This window comes from Peromyscus eremicus, chromosome 3 (assembly GCF_949786415.1).
Source record: "Peromyscus eremicus chromosome 3, PerEre_H2_v1, whole genome shotgun sequence".
Lineage (NCBI taxonomy): Eukaryota > Metazoa > Chordata > Mammalia > Rodentia > Cricetidae > Peromyscus > Peromyscus eremicus.
The window spans coordinates 95,540,936-95,564,849 of NC_081418.1; the positions used below are offsets into that span (position 1 = coordinate 95,540,936).

At 47.2% G+C, this 23,914-nt stretch overlaps 1 protein-coding gene and 1 long non-coding RNA gene across 4 annotated transcripts; both read left to right on the forward strand.

The window, feature by feature from the left end:
• Window positions 1–1,028: 1,028 nt before the first annotated feature.
• Window positions 1,029–4,307, forward strand: LOC131907103 (sperm motility kinase X-like). Its single transcript, XM_059258059.1, is given in 3 exon segments — window positions 1,029–1,154; window positions 3,215–4,148; window positions 4,150–4,307. Coding segments are annotated over 2 exon segments (882 nt in total). The 5' UTR covers window positions 1,029–1,154; window positions 3,215–3,308; the 3' UTR covers window positions 4,192–4,307.
• An 875-nt stretch (window positions 4,308–5,182) lies between these two features.
• On the forward strand, window positions 5,183–12,410 carry LOC131907104 (uncharacterized). 3 transcript variants are annotated; one of them, XR_009378288.1, is made up of 6 exons: window positions 5,183–5,410; window positions 5,752–5,923; window positions 6,444–6,637; window positions 9,516–10,944; window positions 11,275–11,575; window positions 12,262–12,410. It is a non-coding gene; the product is annotated as an uncharacterized LOC131907104 (long non-coding RNA). The 3 variants fall into 3 exon arrangements; XR_009378287.1 differs by having other exon boundaries at window positions 9,516–9,668; window positions 9,774–11,575; XR_009378286.1 differs by having other exon boundaries at window positions 9,516–11,575.
• Window positions 12,411–23,914: the final 11,504 nt, after the last annotated feature.

Genomic DNA, 23,914 nt, shown 5'->3' on the forward strand with positions numbered 1-23,914 from the left:
TAAGATCTGGGGACTCACAAGCACTAAAGACCTGCCACACAGCAGAACATGTGGCCTTTAGAAAAGGGCTTGATAGACTGAGTTCATGCTTTTCCTTGACCATGAGGGAATACATACAAAGTACCAATTAGAGTTAGAAAGCAGCCCTGTCACACACTCAGTCTATTGATATCTTGATCTTGCTTTGCCAATGTCCAGATGCACAAGCAACCAATTTCTGTTGTTTATAAGGGACAAACTAAGGCATTTTGTTTGAGAGCAGAAGGCCTAGGGTGCCAGGATAGGGCTCCATCTCCTACACATGTTGTCTGTAGGGTTCTGGCTGACAAGTTCTTGATCATTTTGAACATATCAGGCCACTGTCTTCTGGGATCCTGGACTTTGGTGAGAAGACTCAGGAACAATGGGGACCATGAGACAAATGGTGTCAACTTTCTCTCAGCCCCACAGATGTTAGTCCTAAGTCCTGGGGTGCCATGGAAAACAGTATTTTCTCACAATATCCCAATGTAGTCAGGAGCTGTCATCCTACAGGACCCAGCAATCTGAGTTAAAGAAAAATAAGTTGAATTCTTTGAGAGTAGACATGATGAGTTATTACAAACTTGTCACCGAAGGCTAGGGTCCAAATGAAGAGCAAAACCCTATCCACCTACTAAGGGGAGACTATCAGTCTGTAACCGAGGCAGGGCCAATGCTCTGGAGCCATTGTCATTCTTATGACTCCTTGTTTTTATTATTAAAGTGGAAGGGTCCTTGTTAAGGTTTGGGTGTCAATGCCCCACCAAGAATCGAGTGTTTGGACACTGGTCCCACCAGGTGACACCATTTGGGGAATTTTTGGGTCTCGGGACGTGGGCTAGCAGGAAGAGGTGGGTCACTGGGCAACACTGAGGACAGCCATTTGAGTGTAACCAGGCTCCTCAGGCCCTACTGCCCCACTGGCCAGACCAGTGAGCTGTGCCGAGCCCTCATTGGTCCATTTCTTGCTGTGATGTCACAATGACAGACACTTGTGCACTCACAGCTCTGGCTGAGGCTGCCTCCTGTCCTCACAGTGCAGGAGCTGTCGGTTGGTTGGAGAGAGGTGGTGTTCGGCACTGGAGAAAGAAAGAGTTGACTTGGACTTTCGGGAGCTGTTGGACCCCGACACTGTGAGTTTCTCTCCAAGTCTGTTGACTTTATTTGGTTTCTTGTTCTCAGTGAATTTGTCTATTGCTTTATTTTTGCACTTACTTTTTCATGTTCTTTATTATCTTCTATTTGACTTTCTATTCTTTTTGGTGTGTATGGGGTAATTCAAGACAGGGTTTCTGTGTGTAGCTCTAGCCTTCCTGGAACTCACTCTGTAAACCAGACTGGCCTTGAACTCAGAGATCTGCCTGCCTTTGCCTCTTGAGTGCTGGGAATAAAGGCATGTGCCACCACTGCCCACCAGTTTTTATTCATTTTTAGGCTATGTTTACTGAGGTAGAATATTTTGATATTTTTATTTTATGGGTGTGAGTATTTTGTCTCCATGTATGTCTGTGCACCACGAGCCTGGTACCCGTGGAGGTCACAAGAGGGAGACAGATTAGCTGAAACTCAAGTAACAGGTGATTGTGAGCCACCGTGTGGCTGTTGGGCACCTACCCGGGGTTCTATGAAAGAGCAGGAGGTGCTCTGAAACACTAAATCATCTCTCCAGCCCCCGGGTGTTTATCTTTACCTCTTCATGTATTTTTGTCATGTTTTCCTTGATTTATTTCTCCTATTTCAAGCCTATTCTTGGTATAGAATATGGCACATAGAAGCGATTTAGTTATGACAATCACAGGAACACCTGTAATGCATTTTGATCACATTAATCATGTGATTAACCTGTGCTGTTATGCTTTCTTCTCCCACTTCCTCCTCCACTTTCCTAGTAGCCCCTTTTTAAGTTGACGACCCCCTCCTGCTCCCAAATCCCACAGAGGAGAGAAAACAAGCAGCACATTTGAAGGACTGGCTTTTCCCAGGTAAAGCATCTGCTCCAGTCTGTCCTTGTTGAGAGCCCCAGTTTCATCCTGTGTGGCTTCCCATGGCTTGACTGTGGCACTCTTGCCCTTCATTCCGTTTCTATATTGTGTCATTTGTCCTCTAAGCATGCAGAGCAATCCTTGCAAGGATCCTTGTGAGTGTGTTTTAACCATCAAGTATGGCCTTATTAATGTGTTATGGAATTTAATGAGAAGTATTAGTACTATTATGAAGGACTTTCACATCCATGTTCATCATGGAAACAGCCTTTTTTTCTTAATAGTGTCCTTCCCTGGCTTTGGCATGAATGAGTTTGGAACTGTTAAGTCCTTTCTATTTTGTGCAGTTTGGAGGCGCGCTGACATTTGTTTTTTAGGGGCTGGAATGACTCATCAGTAAATGCCTGGTCCTGGGCTTTTCTGTGCAGAGTCGTTTTTCATAAATACTTCAATCTCGTTGAAATTTCTCAATTTCATCCACATTTTCCAATAAATATGGGTTTAAAAACAGATTAATTTGGGGGGAGGGTAGTTGGAGAGATGGCCCATCATGTACTGTTCTTACAGAAGACCTAGGTTTGCCTCCCAGCACTCCCATGACACACCATAACTGCCTGAAAGTCCACTTTTAGGGGATCTGATGACCTCTTCTGACCTTCTAGGTCATAGAAAAGAAATAATACAAAAAGACTTTTATCACTATTTTAAGTTATGTATAGTGCCTGTGAGTGTTCACGTGTCTGTGTACGTGTGCCCACATGGGCACATGCACACAAATGTATGGATACCCTCAGAGGCCAGAGGTGTAGGATCTCTTAGAGTTGGAGTTAGGGCAGTTGTGAGTCACCTGACCTGGGTCCTGGGAACCACATACAGGTCTTCTGAACTCCTGAGCCATCTCCCCACCCGGGCACTCTGGGTTAGGGGGTGTCTGTTGTCATATCAACTGTTCTTGCACCTGATTTTATTAGTGCCTTCTCTCTCAGTGAGTGTTGAGTTCAGGTAAGAGGATGATTTTCCTTCCCAAGAAGTGGCTCTTAGCTTCTGTGACCCCTTGTTTTATTCTCTGTTTCTGGCTGATTCCTAACAACCCAATCTGTGTTTTATTCTGCTGTCTGCTGCTTTGGAAGGTGCTTTCTTCTCTTCCTGAGCATTGAGTCCCTGTTAGGTTGTCTGAAGTATCTCTGACTTTCTTTTCCTTTTGGATGTAGGAATTTGTATTGATAAACAGTCTGGGCCTGATTTGGACTGTTTAAAAATCCCCATTGAGGGCTTGGTTCTAGCTGTATCAACGAGGACCCAACCATGGAGCAGGGCAGGGAGGCCCACTGCTCTGCTGAGGAGACCTTCACTGCTGACTATAAGATGATGATGACCCTGGGCCAAGGACATTTTTCAGAGGTCAAACTGGCCTTTCATATCCCCACCGTATCCTGTGTGGCGGTAAAAATTCTTAGAAACAAGAAGAAGTATGCCTCACTTATCAAAAGTGAAATCAGCATCATGAAATCCCTTGCCCATCCTAACATCATTAAATTGTTTCATGTGGTCCAGACCAGAGAGACCACCTACCTGGTGATGGAGCATGCATCAGAGGGAGACCTGCTGCATCACGTCCTGGAACTGGGGGCCTTAGAGGAGAGCGAGGCTCGAAGGCTGTTTACCCAGATAGTGCATGCCCTGAAGTATTGCCATGATAACCTTATCATCCACAGAGACATAAAGGCCAATAACATCCTCCTCGACCACAGGGGTAATGCGAAGCTGTGTGACTTTGGCCTCTCTACTAAGGTCATCCCTGGGCAGAAACTTGGTCATTTCTGTGGCACTTTACACTACTGTGCCCCAGAACTCTTTGGAAAGGAGGCATATGATGGTTGTGCCACTGATATTTGGAGTTTAGGTGTGCTCCTCTTCTTCATGGTGACTGGACGCTTTCCCTTCAATGATTACTCTTCTGTGGGGGTGAAACAGCAGATCCTCACTGCAGACTTCAGGGTGCCTCAGCATGTTTCCGTTGATATTCGAGATCTCATCCTCAAACTGCTGATTATAAACCCCTACAGGAGGCTCACCATAGGCCAAATCATGAGGCATCCCATGGTCAAGAGCAGCAAGGCACATTTACCACCTACTTCTACCCAGTCTCTCCCAGGTACCCCAAGCCCTAGCATTGTCAAGGCCATGACAGTCATGGGGTATAAATCTGAAGAAATCATTGAGTCTCTGAGAGACCAAAAATACAACCAGGTGATGGCCACTTACCTAATTCTACAGCACCAGTTACCTGGGGGAGACTGCTACCATCACCAGGAGAAACCCGCGAGAGCAATGCAGCCAGGCCTTGACCTCAACCTGGCAGATCTTCACACTTTCCCTGTGTCCTTGGGGAGAGCTACCGAGCCTGCTCCCCCCACCTTCACCTTGCCATCGAAGACCAAGGAGAAAGATGAGAAGAATGCCAGGCAGGGTGGCACAAGGCACAGCATGCCTGCCGCCCTGTGCTGCCAGCCAAAGAGGACCCACCCTCCCCACCTACCCTACCTGGGCTGTCTTGTGGCTGATTCCCTCACGAGCAGCAACCTGGAAATCACTGAGTATTTCACACTGTCTGAGATCGGGTCATTCGGTGGTCACTTGGCCAATGTCCAGCCATCTCTCTTTCCAGACACCTCCTCTCCTAGGCCACACCAGAATGAGAGTACAAGTGACACAGACAACATGATCTCCTGCAGTTCCCAAGAGGAACTCTGGAGCTCCCAGGAGGCATCTCAGTATTTCACCCCCACAGGCTCCTCCCCTTGGGATACATTGCAGGAAGAGACCATGACCCAGGATGAGGCCATCACCCATGAAGCCACCAAGACCCAGGAAGGGACCATGACCCAGGAAACGTCCATGACCCAGGATGAGGCCATCATCCATGAAGCGGCCATGACCCAGGAAGGGACCATGACCCAGGATGAGGCCATTATCCATGAAGGTACCATGACTCAGGATGAGGCCATCACCCATGAAGCCACCATGACCCATGATGAAGCCATATCACAGGAAGCAATCATGACCCAGGAAGCAAACATCATGATCGTAGAGGCCATCATTCGGGAGGCAAACATCACCCCAGAAGCCACCATGACCCAGGTTGAGACCATCACACAGGAAGAGGCTGTCATTCTGGATGTGGCCATGACCCAGGAAGTGATCATCACCCACGGCCAGCCCCAGGATGCAGGCCCAGCTTCTTCCCGAACCCGGAGGCGTCACAGCTGGAAGGAGGTCAAGAAAACAATCATGAACTGCCTCAGAAACCTCTGTTGCTGCTGCCTGCTTCCTGCAGAGAGAGGCCATGCCTCCCGCAACAACCTGGCTCCAAAGGGAAGGGATCATGGAGTCACCCCCAGAACCAGGTGGGTGCACTTACTTCATTTTATTTGTGCTTCTCCTCCTGTCCCTTGTGATAAATGATGCCTGTGCCCACTCGTGCACACTTGTGAACCTAACAACCTGTCACTTCAGAGAGACCAATCCCAGAGAATCCCCTCAAGTGTGACCTCAGGCTTTTTGAGCTACAAGTGGACAGCAGAGATACTGATGAGAGCAGGGAGAGCAGGAGGTGGGGCAAGGCCAAAGGAGGCAAAGATCCCATGGAGGACCAGTGGGGTGCTTAGGCACTGCAGGGCCAGCACAGTAAGTCCTGTGTGTTCCAAAGCCACTAAGAGTCTCCTTCCTGTGTCTTTCTGCTTTGAAGTCCTCAAGAGGTCAAGCCCCAGCTCCATGGCTTGTGAACCACAGGTTGGGGACCAGTCTGGCTGAGAATCGGACAGCCCCATGGGAAGCCAGGCCAGATGTCTGGGAGGCAGTGTGGATACAGGCCCCTCCTGCAGAGGAAGAGCTGTCCACCCCAGCGCAGATCTCTCCAGGTAAAATCCCAGGCAGGAAGGACAGGCTTTCCACAGGGTCTTGCTCAGAGGGGGAGGGCTGAGGTGTAAAGGGGCCCTAAGCTGTCTCGGGGGAAAAATAGCCCCTCTCCCCCTACCTGGCTAAACATCAGAGATTGCCCTCTGGGTAGTGACTCTCCTCTGCTCCCTGTTTCTGGGCAGAGAACATGGCCTTCTCCATGAGGTGAGACTTCTCTCCCCAGGGAGAGTATTTCTAGTCAGCCTGTTTCACCTGCCCCAAGATGGGTTCCCAGGTAGAGGATGTGGCCTACAAGCAGCCCTGTAGGACTCCTCTAGAGGGCAGCCTCCTGCCAACCTTTCCCAAGAACCCCCAAAAGTCATCACAGCAAGTTACATTGCTTGAGTCCTCAGACCCAACTCAGAGCAAAGCTTGGGACAATCTCTACTGGGGAGTGACTCCAGGGCCGGCTGAATCTCCTCTCTCCATCAATTCTGCCCTCTAGTTACTCACCTGCTGCCTCTCCATGCTTGCTCCTTCAAGGCCACCATTCCCATTGGGAACTGGATTCTGCACTCACTACCACGTGCCACACCATGAGGGAGTGATAGGTGTCGTGATATGGATCGAACCAGAAACCCTTATGAAGGGGCAGCAACCTGCTGTGGGCCCTGCCTCGTGCCAGCCCAAGTCTGTACTCAGAGGGCATATCTGTAAGGTCACTTGTTCTTGCACAGGTAAGCAGCCTTTTGCACATCCTTTGGGTGAGCTTCCCAGAAACCTCCCCTCTCCATCCCACAGTCACATTGGTAAGGCCTCAGCTCATATGTTCTTTCTCCTTAGACGGTGCCAACATGCCACAGCATGAGACCCGGAAAAGTCTGTGTGACTGATGTGGATGGTACATCTGTCTGTGTCTCCACTAATGTGACATGAAAACAAGGGTCCTGTGATGATAATTATGCTGGGATGGCTTCTGTGTGTCTTGGTAGTGTTCCAGCACTATGAGAACACATCTATCTTATCTGCTTGGTCCTCTGAGCAACACTAAACTCTTAGGACAGAAATTTTTTTTTGTGCTCAATCTGAGAAAGAAAGAGAATCTTATTCTACTCTGGGATGGGAAGAGCACCCCAGAACCCCATGCTTCCCAACCCACCGACAGCAACTCTGGGAAAGTACATTCCACGGGATCCTTTGCTGGCCTCAGCCACTGGATCTGCTCAGACGAAACAGAGGAGGACTTCTCAGGCAACTCTGGCCAGTCTGGGAGGGAGATCTGGCCTCTCACATTGTGATCCCCCTAAGACAACTGTATTGTTCACCTGCCCCCTGGAATATAAAGCCACTGGTGAGTATCTGTCTCTGTCTCTGTCTCTGTCTCTGTCTCTCTCTCTCTCTCTGTCTCTCTTCTACATGAACAACTTCCAGGCAGGTCAGCTGTTCTGTCTTAAACTGGACCCCCAGAGAATCACTGAACACTGAAGATCGCTATAAACAGCAAACCCAAAATGCAAACATGAAATAAAAATTGCAATTGATTGAAATAGATATATGAAATTAAAACCAACCAACCAAAAAAACCACACATAAAACCTTGAATAACCCACCTTAATAACAGTCTCACAGAAGCATGCTAAGGGAACACATTCCACCTACAACCAAAGATGGAAATTGGCTTTCATTCCCTGACAGGTGTATTAAGGTATCACACGCACACTTCCATTTTATTTTCTGACATTTGGTTCTGTCTACTTTGGTCAATAGAAATAGTATTGCTACAAACTGTTTCCATCTGCTGGTTTTAGTGTTCCCACAGAGTATTACCCTATAACTCAGGCTCAACTGAATTCAGTATGTAGTCCAGGCTGGCTTTAAATTCTTGAGGATCCTGCGGCCTCAGTTCCTCTTAGGTGCACTGGAACACTGTTAGCATTTGTGGTTTAGTCAAAGTCTCATATATCCCAGGCAGGCCACTCTGTAGCCAAAGATGACCTTGAGCAGGATCCTCATCTTCTTGTCTCTAACTCCCCAAGGCTGAAATTCCAGTTTTGAGCCACTCTGCCCTGTTAAGTATGAAAAGCTCAAGGCCAGTATAGGCAGGAGTGAGTTGCAGGCTGAGTGGAATCCCATCTCAAAAAGAACATGGAAATTCTGAACATTTTGAACTATCAGAGCTGGACACGGGCTGGGGAGATGGGGGGATGGCTAAAGCGCCACAGAGAAAGGAAGGACTGTGTGAAAACAGGATGTGGCCGTGTCCTTATGTCATCTGAGGCCTGGTGCTGAAGAGAGGCAAGTGTGGGAGCTTGCTTGCCTGAGGTCAGTGAGACACCCTGTCTCGAAAATGAAGGTGAAAGCCGGTGGTGGTGGAGCACCCTTTAATCCCAGGACTGGGAGGCAGAGGCAGGCAGTTCTCTGTGAGTTCAAGGACAGCTGGTCTAGAGAGCCAGCTCCAGGACATCCAGGTAAACTCAGAGAAACCCTGTCTCAAAAACAAACAAAAAGAATTAAGGTATGCCGGGTGGTGGTTGCATATGCCTTTAATCCCAGCACTTGGGAGGCAGAGCCAGGTGGATCTCTGTGAGTTCGAGGCCAGCCTGGACTATAGAGCAAGATCCAGGACAGGCACCAAAACTACACAGAGAAAACCTGTTTTGAAAAAAACAAAAAACAAACAACAACAAAAAAGTAATTGAAGTGCAAAAGCATTTGAGCATTTGATGAATATTCCTTGTCTACATGTGTGCTCATAGGTTTAGAATAGAATAGACAGACAGACAGACAGACAGACAGACACACACACACACACACACACACACACACACACACACACACACACACCCCTGTGGTCACGCATGCATCATGCACAAACACACACACAATATGCAGAGTTCTCCACCCTGTCCTTACCCATACCCCTCACTACTGTCTATTCCTTATACTCATGGCCTTTTCTTTTCTTTGCCAAAGCACATGACTCTTAAACCCCACGGTGGCATAACTACCAGTCCCCTCTAATGAGGAATCCTCTCATTTTTTTTCTCTCCTCTTGTTTTGACTCTGGTTTTCTGTCTGTAGTCCAGGCTGCCAAGGACTGGAGACCCTCCTGCCCTCAGCCAACTGATTGGAAGGGATACAGGTGTGCACCTGGTCTTAGTGTGTTTGAGGGGTTTTGTTTTTTAAATTATCTATGTAGCGGTGGATGACCTTGAACTTTTTTATATATTTTTTTTTATGCACATTGGTGTGAAGGTGTCAGATCTGCTGGAACTGGAGTTACAGACAGTTGTGAGCTGCCATGTGGGTGCTGGGAATTGAACTCAGGTCCTCTGGAAGAGCAGCCAGTGCTCCTAACCCCTGAGCCATCTCTCCAGCCCAACCTTGAACTTTTAATCCTTTTGCCTCTACCTACCAAATGTAGGGACTACAGGAATTCCTCACCAAGCCTGGTTTATTTGGTCCTGGGGACAAGAGCTGTCCCAACTGAGTCACACCTGTAGCTCAGGCTAGCCTGGGACTCACTATGTAGCTGAGAAGACCTCCTGATGGAATTACAGAGCTACACCGTTGACCCTGAACTTTTTCTCTCTCTTTTTCTTTTAACCTTTCTAGCTGACCTAGTCTTTTTATTGAGAGTCTTTTGAAGTACCACAAGCTGAGCTGTATCCGGATGCCGCTCTTCTTCTGAAGCTGGTGAGCTGTGATCTGGGCAGGAGGGAGGGAAAGGAGGCTGTCCCAGTCCCATGCCCTCTCAAGGACACTCAGGTCAGTATACAGCAGTCCCTGGACTGCCACCTGTGTAGCCGGGCAGCTTTGAAGGATGTTCTGACTAGCGGCCCTCAAGTTGGTCTCATCTAACTCTCTATGCAGCTCCGTGGGACAGGATGGAAGGCACAAGCCTCAACCAGCCCATGTCCAGACCTGCAGCTGATGACCCTATGAGAGGGAGCCTCACCCCCACTGTGTAGCTGGAGAATTTCTCTCCAGCTCCCTCTAAGTCCTGCCAGTCCCGGAACCCACTTATAAAATAAACACACAGACTCTTACATTATTTAAACTGCTTGGCCATTAGCTCAGGCCTATCATTGTCTAGCTCTTACTCTTATATTTAGCCCATTTCTATTAATCTTTACTTTGCCATGTGGCTTGTGGCTTACTGGTACCTTATATCTTGCTTGTCATGGCTGTGGCTGGCAGGTCTCTCTGACTCAGCCTTCCACTTCCCAGAATTCTCTTCTCTGTTAGTCCCGCCTATCCTTCCTGTCTACTGGCCAATCAGTGTTTTATTTACTAACCAATCAGAGCAACATATTTGACATACAGAACATCCCTCGCCCCTCGGGAGATCTCATACCCCTCACATTTAGCCAGTTCTAGGGAGTTTGTGCATTTTTCTTAAGACTAGATGCCAGAGCCAGGGTGAAGGTGTATGCCTATAATCCCAGGACTCTGGAGGCTTAATCAGGAGACTAGCCATAAATTCAAGGCCAGCCTGGGCTATATAAGGAGCAGTAGTCTAGCCTTGGTGGCACTGTGAGATTCTCTCTCTTTCTAAAACAGAAAGTGAACAACAGGACTAGTGTTCCGTGTGCCTTGCATGCACACTGGTTCTTGGCCCTGGGTTCTTGTCCAGCATAAAATAAAACCAGGTGGAGCATGCTGAGAATCCCAGTATTCGAGGGTGGAGACAAGAGGATCAGGCAGTTAAGGTCATCTTCCAACATGGAAGTCAGAGTTGGAGGTCAGTCTAGGAGGAATGACACTCTATTTTAAAAGTAAACAACCCCTATCCCCAAATCTTAATACCCAAATCTAAACAGTGACATGGCAGCCCATAACAACCACATATTCTGTGTGAATCAGAAGACCTTTCTGATAGAGAGAAGAAAGTCGGGCATCTAGATGTGCAGTGCAGTAATTTTTTTCCCTGTGACTCCATCTGGAACTGGCCTCAGCATTGAGTTCATCCCCTGTGCACAGCACTGAAGAGCTGTTCAACAAGTACTTCATGCTGGCCCTGTGGGAGGCACTGGGGAGCTGTGTAAGTAGTGCTCCCTGTTGATCCTGTGGGGGGCAGTCAGGAGGAAGGTTTGGAGAGCATGGAGACCCCCATCTGTGCCAATAGGAAAGGCAGGAAGGCTGCTGGCCCTGCAACCTGTCAGAAACTCTGGTGTTGTGCTGCCCCCTTGTGGCACTTCTATACCAGTTCCGTGTTAGTGCACCTGGTTGGTAGAGGTCCTGCTTCACCTGGTGCCAACCACTGGGGTGGTTGGGTGGGTTTGTGGGTGGGGTGGGGGTAGGCTTGCACCGCTATACCCATCTAACGTGATTTTGTCCTTCCTTCTTTCATTCCTTTTCCCCATTATCACAGTAAAGGAACAAATACTTTTCATAGCTCTGCTGACCACGAGATGGCCTTGAAGAAATTGCATAGACACACACTGCTGTTCCTGGCTCTGTTGTTTATAAGGCTAGACGACTGGGCAGTGAGTCAAGAGTGTGAAGTCGACACTCTGGGTGATTTCAGAAGCATAAGAGGACCGGGACAGTGACTGTCTGTTTTTACATTACCTGCTTCTTTCGTGAGATAGGAATTCGTTCCCCAGAATGCAAGAAAAAGGACGAGCAGGCTTGCTGAAGCTTGTCACCCCAGCACTTGGAGATGAAGACAGGTGTATCTCCTTTTTTGTTTTGTTTTGCTGTTGTGATTTATGTATTGGGTTTGTTTGTTTGTTTTTTCCAAGACAGGGTTTCTCTGTTTGGCCCTGGCTCTGTGAACCAGGCTGGCCTTGAACTAACAGAGATCTGCCTCTGCCTCCCAAGTACTGGAGTCAAAGGCATGTACCACCACCGCCTCCATTTGATGCAGGTGCATCAATCTTGCTGGCCTTGAGAAAGCCTGTGTCCAAACCACAATGTGTACAGCATCTGTGAATTGACATTTGAGGGAATACATGTGCTACATACCTACAAGTTTGAGCATACACGTGTATGTATTCAAGGACACACATGCACAAGCACACAAGTGTAAACATATAATGTGTGAGTGATCTGCACACATACTGAAGTAAAAATAGTGATAAAGAAGCACAAAGTTACTTACAGAACCAGGTAGCTTTTAGGAAAACTTGACCTGTGCAGGAGCATCCTAGTCAGCAAGACCTAGGAGAATGAGACAGGGTGATGCTGCTGAGAACACTGGGGTGGTCCTCTCTGGATGCTCTATGGTTGGCAGAGCCCAGCAAGCCAAGATTTGGAGACTCTTATTACTGCTGAGCAGATTCCAGTTAGTGGGCTGACAAGGTGATCCCAGCTTTGTTAGCACTGTGGGTCACCTGGATGTCTCACCTCTCTGCAGCACGAGACGAGGTGCCTCTCAGAAGCTGAGGAGGATGGCCCTGCACTCGGGAGCAAAGGCCACCTTGATCAATTTTACTGGCATTAACCCCCCTGCAAATCATTGCAATATGTTTACTATGTTGGGAATAAAATGGCATTGTTAAATGAGCTTTTTGTTGTTTTGAGACAGGGTCTTTGTAGCTCTGCCTGGCCTGGTACTATGTAGCGCATGGTGGTGTTAAATTTGAGGCCATGTGCCTCGGCTTCCCGAGTGGCTGGGATCACAGGTGTGCCTCATCACTCCCTCTTCAATACACACTCCTTCCTCTTTGTTTCTGTGTATGTGTCTCTGTCTGTCTCTTCTGTCTCAACAAGTGTATCACATACCCCAGCTTATCCTTGAATTTGTGATGAAGCAAGAGGTGCCCTTGAATCCTGAGTCTCCTGACTCCAGCACTCACTCACACTAGTTTTATGTGTCACTGGGGATCAAACCAGGGTGTTGTGAACACTAGATATGCACTCTTCACACTAATCCACATCTTCAGCCTATAATGCGCCCTTTTCTTCAACTTTTGACAGTTCTCTATTTGGACTACTATCTTTTGAAAATAATATTGCTGATTAAAAATGTAAGCGTAGGAGAGTATAGCAGAACGATAATTCCAGTGTAGGTGGCGCCATTCATGTCTCCTTTATGGGCAGCTCAGTGGTGGGTAGCTGTGTGATGCTGTTCATGTCACTGTTAAAGCTCAGTGGGCCTTGTCTGTCAAGTGATAGTACCTCATCCATTATGGTGTGAGAAATCTGTAGTGGAAATTCATTCCACCAATTAGCTTTGAGGTATAAGTCTTAGGGCATGGCTTCTGATCCCCGTATGTGATCACTTTTTTTTTTCATTAAATTTTCTATTCACTTTTACATACCAACCACAAATCCCCCTCTCCTCTCTCCTCCCATCCCCCAGCCTCCCCCCAATACATCCCCCATTCCCACCTCTTACAAGGCAAGGCCTCCCATGGGGAGTAAGCAGAGCCTGACATGCAGTTGAGGCAGGTCCAAGCCCCTCCCCCTGCACCAGGGCTGAGTGAGGTGTCCCACCATAGGCACTGGGCTCCAAAGAGCCCGCACATGCACCAGGGAAGGATCCTGATCCCACTGCCAAGGAGCCCCTTAAGCAGGTCAAGCTGCACACTGTCTCGCCCATGCAGAGCCACACTTCTTAGGGTGGATTCAGACACCTGGATCCATTTGCTCCCCGGCAGAATGGACGACGGCTGTTTACTTGGGTCTGTGTTTGTGACTGTATCTCCCCCGTTATTACCTTAACAAATCCTTGTTACTCTCTGAAACAGACTCCCCTGGATTTTTCATAATAAAACTCAGCACTTCTTCTTGTCTTTAGTGCTCTGTGTTTCACGGATGATTATTGTTGGGTGCACACGAACACCAGGCTGGTCCTTTTCCAGTGCTTGTGTAGGGCACAGCATCAGAGACTACTTGACTTGGACTCCATTTTCATCATTTTAATGCAGAAAATGTGTCTTACGGTATTGTAGTGGTGACTCGGTGGTTAAGAGTGCTTACTGCTTTTTCACCGTAACTCCAGCTCTGCAGAGAGCCATATGTCCCTTCCGGTATTTGGGGACATGGAGTTTCCCTTGGACCTGACAACTCACACACATAAAATAAAAATAAATTAAAATAATAAACTCCCAGTGCTAGAAAGGGTTTAGTAGAGTCAGGGTTGCCAACACTAGGGTGCAGGGATATGCTTGTTTTAGGAGGTTTATAGCCTGTGTCAGTCTCTGGGGTTCCAGCTAATGGTTCATCCTCAGGTTCCTTCAAGGCCTTACATAGGAATTTAGCTACCATGCTAAGCTGGGAAATCCAGATTCCAGAAGTTCCTCCATGACCTTGCCTTAGGCAAGCAAGATAAAACACCACCACATTCTACATAAACAAATGCAGCATAAACAAATGCAATACACCTTTACATAGTTAAAGTAATATTCTGCAACATAAATGTAACACATCTTTATGTAGTTAAAGTACTATTCCACAACACAGCCCTCCTTCCTTTCTTACAGGTATTTGAAGACAGGTCACTAGATTTTATGAATGACCAAGTAGCCTGCCAGGCACACTGCTCAGGTTGACCATGCTGCTAACAGATCAGCAGCACTCCAGGGCATGATGATTCGGTGACCTTTTTAAAAAGTCAGCCACTGTTTTGCATGTGGTACTAACCATTTTAAAATTTTCTAGGAAGTGCAGCCATTGACCTCTAGTTCATGGAATGCTTCAGATCTCTTAAAAGGTGAGGATCTGACTTCCAACAAGTTTTCAGAAAACTGACCTGGCGTAAGTTAAACACCACTTTTACAAGCCAGTCAGGGCAGCAGGACACACAAATAAAGTACTCATCACACGAGGTTCTGTCCCCACAGCAGAGTCAGCGGATCCATGGCACAAAAGCCTGAGGACGTGGACAAGGGGACACAGCATTCTCTATGGTGTTCAGTGCTCCAGACTCCAGACACCTGTCCACCAGCACTGCCTCAGCTGACCAGTGAGCTCCAGTCTCACTCCTGTGTGGCTGACCCAGACACAATGGGGACCACTTCTACACAAGTCTTTTTCCAAGTCAGGAACCTGTGGTGACTAACCTGGCCTTGTCAGCATCACACTTTCCCCGGGCTGAGGGGCTGATGTCGATGTCTGGGGGCTAACTCATCAGAGGCTTCCTCAAGGTCACATCAGCAGTGTTTTGCTAGGTGTGGTTCCTACAGAAGAGACTTCAGCCTTTGTAGATGACCATGATTCAGCAGGACCCACCTCCTCCCAGAGATTTTTTGCTTCAGCAACCCCTAGCCCAGTTGGTCAATTGTTCAGCTAGATTTTGTAGAAGGTTTTGGATTTCTTGTCAGAAGGCAACATTCTGCACCCCTTCCTCCTCCTCCTATAGAAAAGAAAAGGATTTAGGTTGATACTCCACATCTTAGAAGAAAAAGCCTTGTCAGCATGGAGATGTTCAAACTGTAGTTCTTTTCTGGTCTGACTTTCCAGCTCAGAATCCATGCTCCCTGGATACCCCTGGAGCCATGAAACACATCTGCTAGTTCCTTACTGAGCTACTCTATAGCTGTCTTCAGTAACAGGTCTCACTCTTCTCAGGACCGTGTACGTGCGTGCGTGAGCGTGTGTGTGCATGTGTGTGTGTGTGTGTGTGTGTGTGTGTGTGTGTGAGCGTGTGTGTGTGTGTGTGTGAGCGTGTGTGTGTGTGTGTGAGCGTGTGTGTGTGTGTGTGCGCGCGCGCGCGTGCGTGCGTGTGCGTGTGTGTGTGTGTGTGTGTGTGTGTGTGTGTGTGTGTCTGTGGTGTTGACATATGCATGCATGCGAATGTGTTTGCAAGTAAGCGTGAATGTTAGCCATCAACTTTTGGTGCTGATCTTCAGGTGTAGCCTACCTTTTTCTTTTCCAAAAAAGTGTGCTTCATTGGTCTGGAAACTCACACCATTGGCCAGGCTGGCTGTCTCTGCTTTTCCAGAGCTGGGGTTGCAAGCATACACTACCCTGTCTGGAATTATTATTATTATTATTATTATTATTATTATTATTAATATTAATATTATTAATATTATTATTTATTAATAGTAGTAGTAGGATCATTATTATTTTATTATTATTAATGCTTGGGTTCAGGGCCTAGAGCTCAGGTCCTTGTGCTTGCCTGACAAGCACTTTATGGCCTGAGGATCTCTCAGACCTGCACTTTACTCTTTCCTGAAGTCTTGATGCACCTTCATTGTCTGTATCTGATAACCTGTCATCCACAGTTCCATTCTGTAGCTTTGCCGACATTGTATATTCTGTATCCCAGGCAAGGCTGAGAGTAAATGTTACACCCGCTGATCGGCAGTCTCTAGTGAATCTGAACTGAAAATAAAGCCTCCATTTTGTTTCTCAAGATCACCCGAATTCAGTGACATTTTAAACAACACAAAATGCCAAGTAATAGACTCCCTTCACTTGGTGCTTTAGAAATGTTTGGGGGCTGGGGAGATGGTTCAGCAGTTAAGAGCACTGGCTGCTCTTTAAGAGGACTCAAGTTCAATTCCCAGCACCCACATGGCAGCTCACAACTGTCTGCAACTCCAACTCCAGTGAATATGGCACCTTCACACTGACACACATGTGGCCAAAACACCAATGCACATAAATAAATCTTTAAAAAAGGAGAAATATTTGGAATAGAGCAGCTCAGCCCTCTGCAGACCATCAACACTTGCATACAGAACAACCCAATAACAGTGTGTGTGTGACTCCAGTGTACATTCTGGCCCCAAACCGGAGCACTGCAGAGCCCTGGACTCATCTCCATGAGCCAAAACTGACTCTCCCCAACAAGACCCACTGCACACCACTGGGAAGGTGAATGGCTACAAAAAACTTTAGGGACAAGCACAGGATCTAAATTTCTCACACCCGACATCTGAAACACCTATGCTCTGGTGAGAAAGTTCGCTGTGGTCAGGTCTCTTACTGTAGATACAGCAGGAAGTTCACAGATGTCTGTCCTCAAGTCACCCTCTTGGGCCCATAAGCTGATGTGAGAATTCTCCACATCACCACTGGAGATTGACTGTTTTGAGTCACTGGCCTTTACTCCCCCAAAATGAACTAGTCCGTTAAAATCACAGACTCCACTGGTGACCACAGCGCAGTCCCAGGGCACAGGCCGAGTAGCCTGTCATACACTCCTCCTGTCTTTCTGCTCTTCACACCAACCTTGTCTGCCAGGCGCTGTCTGTACTCCCTGGTGTACCTCTGTAGGAGGTGACATTTCAGGCTCTTGGCCTTGGGAAAATGATTTTTCAGTCTGAGATACAGCACTGACAGCAAATGAGAACAGTTCTAATGTCAGAAAAGAGAGAAGACAGGTCGGGAGAGGCAGCCATGTCTCACACATGACTTGACCCCGAACCTGCCATCCTGCTCCTCTCTGCTGCTCTGCAGCGCCAGCTCCCCTCCCCCAGTGCTGGGGATCTGAGGCTTCTGTCTGAGCAGTTCTGTGCTGCTCTGGAGATTTTAGGTCGGCCACCGAGACAGGGAAGAGCCACACTGAGGATGTTCTTTTTCATCGCGGTGACTACAGGTGTTCAACATTTGCTGCATTTCAGCAGTTTCTCAATAAAGAGTTTAAGGAAAGAGCTCAGAATGACGAAGATGTACGGAAAATGTCAAAATGAGGCCCTGAGATGTGACCTCTGTATGCAGGGTTCCAGGGGTGCATGGAGTGAAAAGAGGCACACCTTGAAAGCCCTTGTCCCCATATCTTGAAATATGATTTGTTGTTGTTGTTGTTGTTGTTGTTTTGAGACAGGGTTTCTCTAGGTAGTTTTGGTGCTGGTCCTGGATCTCACTCTGTAGACCAGGCTGGCCTCGAACTCACAGAGATCCACCTGACTCTGCCTCCCGAGTGCTGGGATTAAAGGCGTGTGCCACCACCGCCGGGGCTGAAATATGAATTCTTTCTGTGAATATATGTGGAAGATTTAGCAGTATAGAAATATGATCTAAACCAGTGAATTTTTAAAAAGCATTTACTTTCCTTTTAGCTTAGTGTTGTATTTCAGATAGCCCGCTTCCATATTATACCTATATACATATATGTATATATATGTATATATATATATTTCTATAAGCCAAACAAGTCTCTATTTTATCTATGTTCTAATGGAAATCAAGAGACTCCACAACCACCACAGGTTAAGGGGGAATGCTATAAAAAGATTGAGAGAAGTATGATGTTGTAGTCATTATCTTTTTATCATAAAAACACCGGAGATAGCTAGCTTATAAATAGAAAGTGTTGTTTTGCCTGATAGAGCGGGAGATTTCACATAACAGTCAGTTATGGGAGGATGTCACGGCAAGGAGCAGTCAGCGGAGCAAGCTGCTCACCTCAAGGCCTGGGCAAAGAACAGGAAGTGATGTGGCTCAGTTGGTAGTGGTCGCCTAATATGCATGAGGTCCTGGGATCCCTCTTTAGCACTTTATAATACTAGATGTGTTGCGACACATGCCTGTAATCCTATAAGTTGGTAGGTGAAGGCAGGAGGATCAGACGTACAGACATTCTTGCCTATGTAGCAAGTTCGATGCTGAACTTCTTGCCTTTAAAAAGATGGAGAGTGATCTTGGTATGCTGGTCCATGCCTTTAATCCCAGCACTCAGGAAGCAGATGCGGGTGGATCTCTGTGAAGGCAAGGCGGGCCAGGTTTACATAACAAGTTTCAGGCCAGCCAAACTTACACAATAAGAAAAACCCTGTATTGAAAGAGAGAGAAGTGGGGGAGGGGATGGTCTTATTTCTTCAATAATGTGCTAATGACTGGAAGTCCTGACCCACTTGGATCTCGATGGTGAAAGTCCCTGACTTGTGCTTGGGGGCTTGGGCCTTGCCCTCCAAAGCCCTTACCGCACACCTCATGCTTTCCTGGGGACATCTAAGGGGAGAGAGTCCTCCGGGAGGAACTGTGGGAAGGGAAGTGTGGGAGAGGGAGCAGCGTCCTCCATTGGGTGTCCCCCGCTGCTTGCTCACCTGGCTGTTCCTAACAGGCTGGAGTCCAGGTCCAGGGCATGCCCTCACGCCCCGCCCACCCCCATCACCTCCCAGCACCCATGCAGCCACTCTCTGACGCGTGGCGATCCCGAACCCACGGGTGGCCAGGAAACCTATAGGTGGGGACGGGTGCGTCTGCTGAGCCCCCGGGCTCTCTGGGGAAGGTGTGGAGAACTGTCAGGGAGAGCTTGAGCTCGGGGAGGGCGGAGGAGCGGTGGAGGAGAAGCCCAGCAACAGTTGAGAGTTTGAGGTTTGGGTCTCGCTGTCCCTCAGTTCCCAATGAGGAAGGGCCACGCACGCTGTGCAGCAGGGTCGCTGCGGGGGCCGGTGCTGCTTCTGATCATTCCCAGAAGGTTGGCTACCAAGCGATTCTGGACGGCGTCAGGGCAGGGGCGGGAGGAGCAGGGAGTAGAGACAGGCGATCGGCGCGTGGGCTGGGTGGCAGAGGGTTGGGGCGGGAGGAGGGCTTTCGAAAGAGAGGGGTTTTAGGAGCCGAGTGAAGAGAGGTCAGCGTCAGAGTCGGGGCCAGCAGGCTGGCTTGTGAGGGGGTGGGGCAGCCAGTGGGTAGGCGGGGGCTCTGGTCTGCAGTGAGTGTCAGTTCCCGGCCCGACGGCCAGGGGTCGGCCGCGCGCCGGAGTCCGGGCAAGTGAGTCCGCGAGTGGAGCAGGGACACGGGGAGTGGGAACCTGTGAAAGGCTCTGTGCAGACATTGGCACGCAGCAGGTGTGGCGGCGTGTGGACGTGCGGTGTGAGGGGGCCTTGTGTCCCGCGTCATCGCTGGGCAGCTTCGAGTAGGTCCGTGTCGCCGGTTGTGGTGGCGCACGCCGGTAGGATTTGCTGAAGGAGGCGAAACATGCCCCGTTCTGTAAATCTGGAGAAGAGCCGTGGCTGGCAAACTCACAGATTCCCCAGGGTGACCTTACCACAATTACTGTGCACAGTGGTCATATCCAACTGCCCTCTGAATTGACATCTCTGCACTCAGAGGTTGGTGAGCTCACAGACCTCATCAGAGAAGTTTCTTATCCCAGGGAGCTGTGTTAACATTGGAAACAGTCATAATGTAGATAGTGTCTGTGGAGTTCTCAGGCATATATGTGAGAGTTATAGTACACCTTCCTCTACGTCTCAGAGATGTTTCTAGAAGAGGATGTGTAAAGATTTTAAATTCCAGAGGTCAGGGAGGATTGAAACAGTGTCTTCTGGGCATGAGAGTCCTGAGGCACTAAAGAACTCTGAGGTCAAGCCAGTCAGTCTTCTCGCATGGAAGGGAAAGGTGCCCACTGGCCCCTCCCCTAACTGAGAAGCTGTTGACAGTTGATGGCTTCTACAGGAGAGTCAGTTCTCTTTAGGGTGCTGATGCTGGATATATTGAGCAAAACTTAGTGGGTGGCCCCACACCCATGAGCATATGAGAGTGAAATCTTGGCCTAGGTATGTCATTTTAAAAAAAAAATACACCAATTTTGGATGGCTGAGTGTGAAATCAGAGAGGGTTTTGGAGAAATGAAGGGGCATATGGTCAAAATACAATATATTCGTGTATGACATTCTGAAGGAGTTAATTTAAATGTAATGCTGAAAACTTTGTTGTTTAGTGCTATTAAAATTCTTATGAAATCTTTTCTCTTTTAAAGGAAAAGTGGGAGACACTCACTGTCACTGAATTCTGCTCTGTGACATTGGAAGTCACTGTTACTGCAGTTCAAGTTCAGCTCTATGCACACTGGACTGAAGAAATGGCTGTGGAGCCAGATGATTGGTGGGGCTCAGTGATGCTTGTCAACCATTTTCTTGGTTCTTCAGAAATGTGAAATGCTGCCGTGTGATTCTTTTTTTTAAAATTAATTAAATTTATTTATTTATTTATTTTACATCACGACTGCAGTTTCCCCTCCCTCCTCTCCTCCCACCTCCTTCCCTTACCTCCCCTCTGCATGCTCCCCCACCCACCCACTCCTCCTCTGTTCGTGTTCAGAAAGGGGCAGGCCTCCCATAGATATCAACAAAACATGGCACATCAAGTTGTGGTAGGACTGAGCTCCTCCCCTTGTATTAAGGATGGGCAAGGCAACCTAGTATGAGGAATAGGTTCCCAAGAGCCAGCAAAAGCATTAGGGGCAGCCCCTGCTCCACTGTTAGGAGTCTTACAAGTAGACCAGGTTACACAACTGCCACATATATGTAGAGGGCCTAGATCAGTTCCATGCAGTCTCCCTGGTTGTCGGTTCAGACTGTGAGGTCCTATGAGCCCAGGTTAGTTGACTCTGTGGGTTTTCTTGTGGTGCCCTTGACCTATTTGGCTCGTACAATTCTTCCTCTCTTCAGCAGGATTCCCTGAGCTCTGCCTAGTGTTTGGCTGTGGGTCTCTGCATCTGTTTCTATCAGTTACTAGATGAAGCCTCTCTGATAACTATTGGGCTAGGCACCAATCCATGAGTATAGCAAAATATCATTAGGCATCATTATGTTGACTTATTTTTTTTCTCCACTTGTGTTTGGTTTTATCCTAGGTCTCTGAGCCATCCAGCCTCTGGGTCCTGGCACTCCAGGCAGTCTCAGGGGTAGGGTCACTCTCATGGCATGGGTCTCAGGCTGGACTAGTCATTGTTTGGCCACTCCCACAATCTCTGCACCGCCCTTACCCCTGCATATCCCATAGGCAGGACAGACTGTAGGTTGAAGGTATGTGGCTGGGTTGGTGTCCTCATCCACTGGAAGTCTTGCCTGGTCACAGGAAATGGCCAGTTCTGGGTACCACATATCTACTATTGCTAGGAGTCTTAGCTGGGGTCATCCTTTTGATTCCTGGGAGTTCCCCTTGCACCAGGTTTCTACCTGATCCTGAAATGCCCACCCATTCCAGTCATCTCTTTCTGTATTTTCGCCCCCCACCTATCCCCCAAACTTATCCCTCAGGTTCCCATCCCCACCTGCCCTCAAACCACCCATGAGATCTATTTCCCCTTCCCAGGGAGATACTAGCATTCTCCCCTTGAGCCCTCCTTGTTACCTAGCCTCTCTGAGTCTGTGGATTATAGCATGGTTATCCTTGACTTTGTAACTAATATCTACTTATAAGTGAGTACATACCATGTTTGTCTTTTAGGGTCTGAGTAACCTCATTCAGGATGATTTTTTTTCTAGTTCCCACCATTTGCCTGCCAGCTTCATATTTTAGTATAGTAGGGTCATATATATATTTAGTATAATAGGGACAGCCCTAAGCATCCTTATTCAGGTTGAACTGGGGCAACCGGGAGCTTTACTAGGTGATGATCTAATTTACAATGTAATTGTAACCTCCCATGCATTTGTTATAATTTTCTTCATAGTCATACCAATAATAATAATAATGATGATGATGATGATGATGATGATTATCATTGTTTTTAACAGTTGAGTAATACTCCATTGTGTAAATGTACCACATTTTCTTCAGCAGCTTTTTGGTTGAGGGACATCTAGGTTTTTTACAGGTTCTGGCTATTATAAATAACGCTGCTATGAACATAGTTGAGAAGGTGTCCTTGTGGTATGATTGAGCATCCTTTGGATATATGCCCAAGAGTGGTATAACTGGCTCTTGAGGGCAGGTCAATTCTCAGTTTTCTGAGAAACCACCACATTGACTTTCAAAGTGGCTGTACAAGTTTGTGCTCCCACCAGGAATGGAAGAATGTTCCCTTTGCTCCACACCCTCGCCAGCATAAGCTGTCACTTGTGTTTTTGAACTTAGCCATTCTAACAGGTATAAGATGGAATCTCAGAGTCATTTTGATTTGCATTTTCCTGATGGCTAAGGATGTTGAATATTTCTTTAAGTGTTTCTGGGTCAATTGAGATTCTTATGTTTGAGAATTCTCTGTTTAGTTCTGTGCCCTGTTTTTGAGTTGGATTATTTGGTTTGTTGATGTCTAGTTTCTTGAGTTCTTTACATGTTTTGGAAATCAGTCCTCTGCCAGATGTGGGGTTGGTGAAGATCTTTCCCTATTCTGTAGGCTGCTGATTTGTCCTATTGACAGTGTCCTTTGCTTTACAGAAGTTTTTCAGTTTCGTGAGGTTCTGTTCATTAATTGTCCATCTAAGTGTCTATGCTACTGGTATTCTATTCAGGAAGTTGTCTCCTATGCCAATGAATTCAAGGCTCTTTCCCACTTTATCTTCTATCAGGTTCAGTGTAACTGGATTTATATTGAGGTCTTTTATCCACTTGGACTTGAGTTTCATGCAGGATGATAGATATGGATCTGTTTGCATAGTTCTACTTGTCGACATCCATTTATGCCAGTGCCATTTGTTGAAGATGCTTTTTTGTCCCCCATTGTATAATTTTGGCTTCTTTGTAAAGAAATCAGGTGCATGGGGATTTACATCTGGGTCTTCAATTCAATTCCATTGATTCACCTGTCTGTTTTTATGCCAGTACCATGCTGTTTTCATTACTATAGCTCTGTAGTATAGTTTGAAATCAGGGATGGTGATACCTCTGGAAGTTCTTTTATTGTACAGGATTATTTTAGCTAACCTCGGTTTTTGTTTTCCCACATGAAGTTGAGTACTATTCTTTCAAGGTCTGTGAAGAATTGTGTGGGGATTTTAATGAGGATTGCATTGAATCTGTAAATTGCTTTTGGTAAGATTGCTATTTTTACTATGTTAATCCTATCAATCTGTGAGCATGGGAGATCTTTCTATCTTCTGATATCTTCTTCAATTTCCTTCTTCAGAGACTGGAAGTTCTTGTCATACAGGTCTTTCACTTGCTTGGCTAGAGTTACCCCAAGATATTTATATTAGTTGTGGCTATTGTGAAGGGTGTTGTTTCCCCAATTTGTTTCTCAGCCCATTTGTCATTTGTATATAGGGGGGCTACTGATTTTATTGAGTCAATCTTGTATCCAACCACTTTGCTGGAGGTGTTTATCAGTGATAGGAGTTCCCTAGTGGAATTTTTAGGGTCACTTATGTATACTATCATAACATTTGCAAATGAAGATATTTCGACTTTTACTTTTCCTATTTGTATCCCCTTGGTCTCCT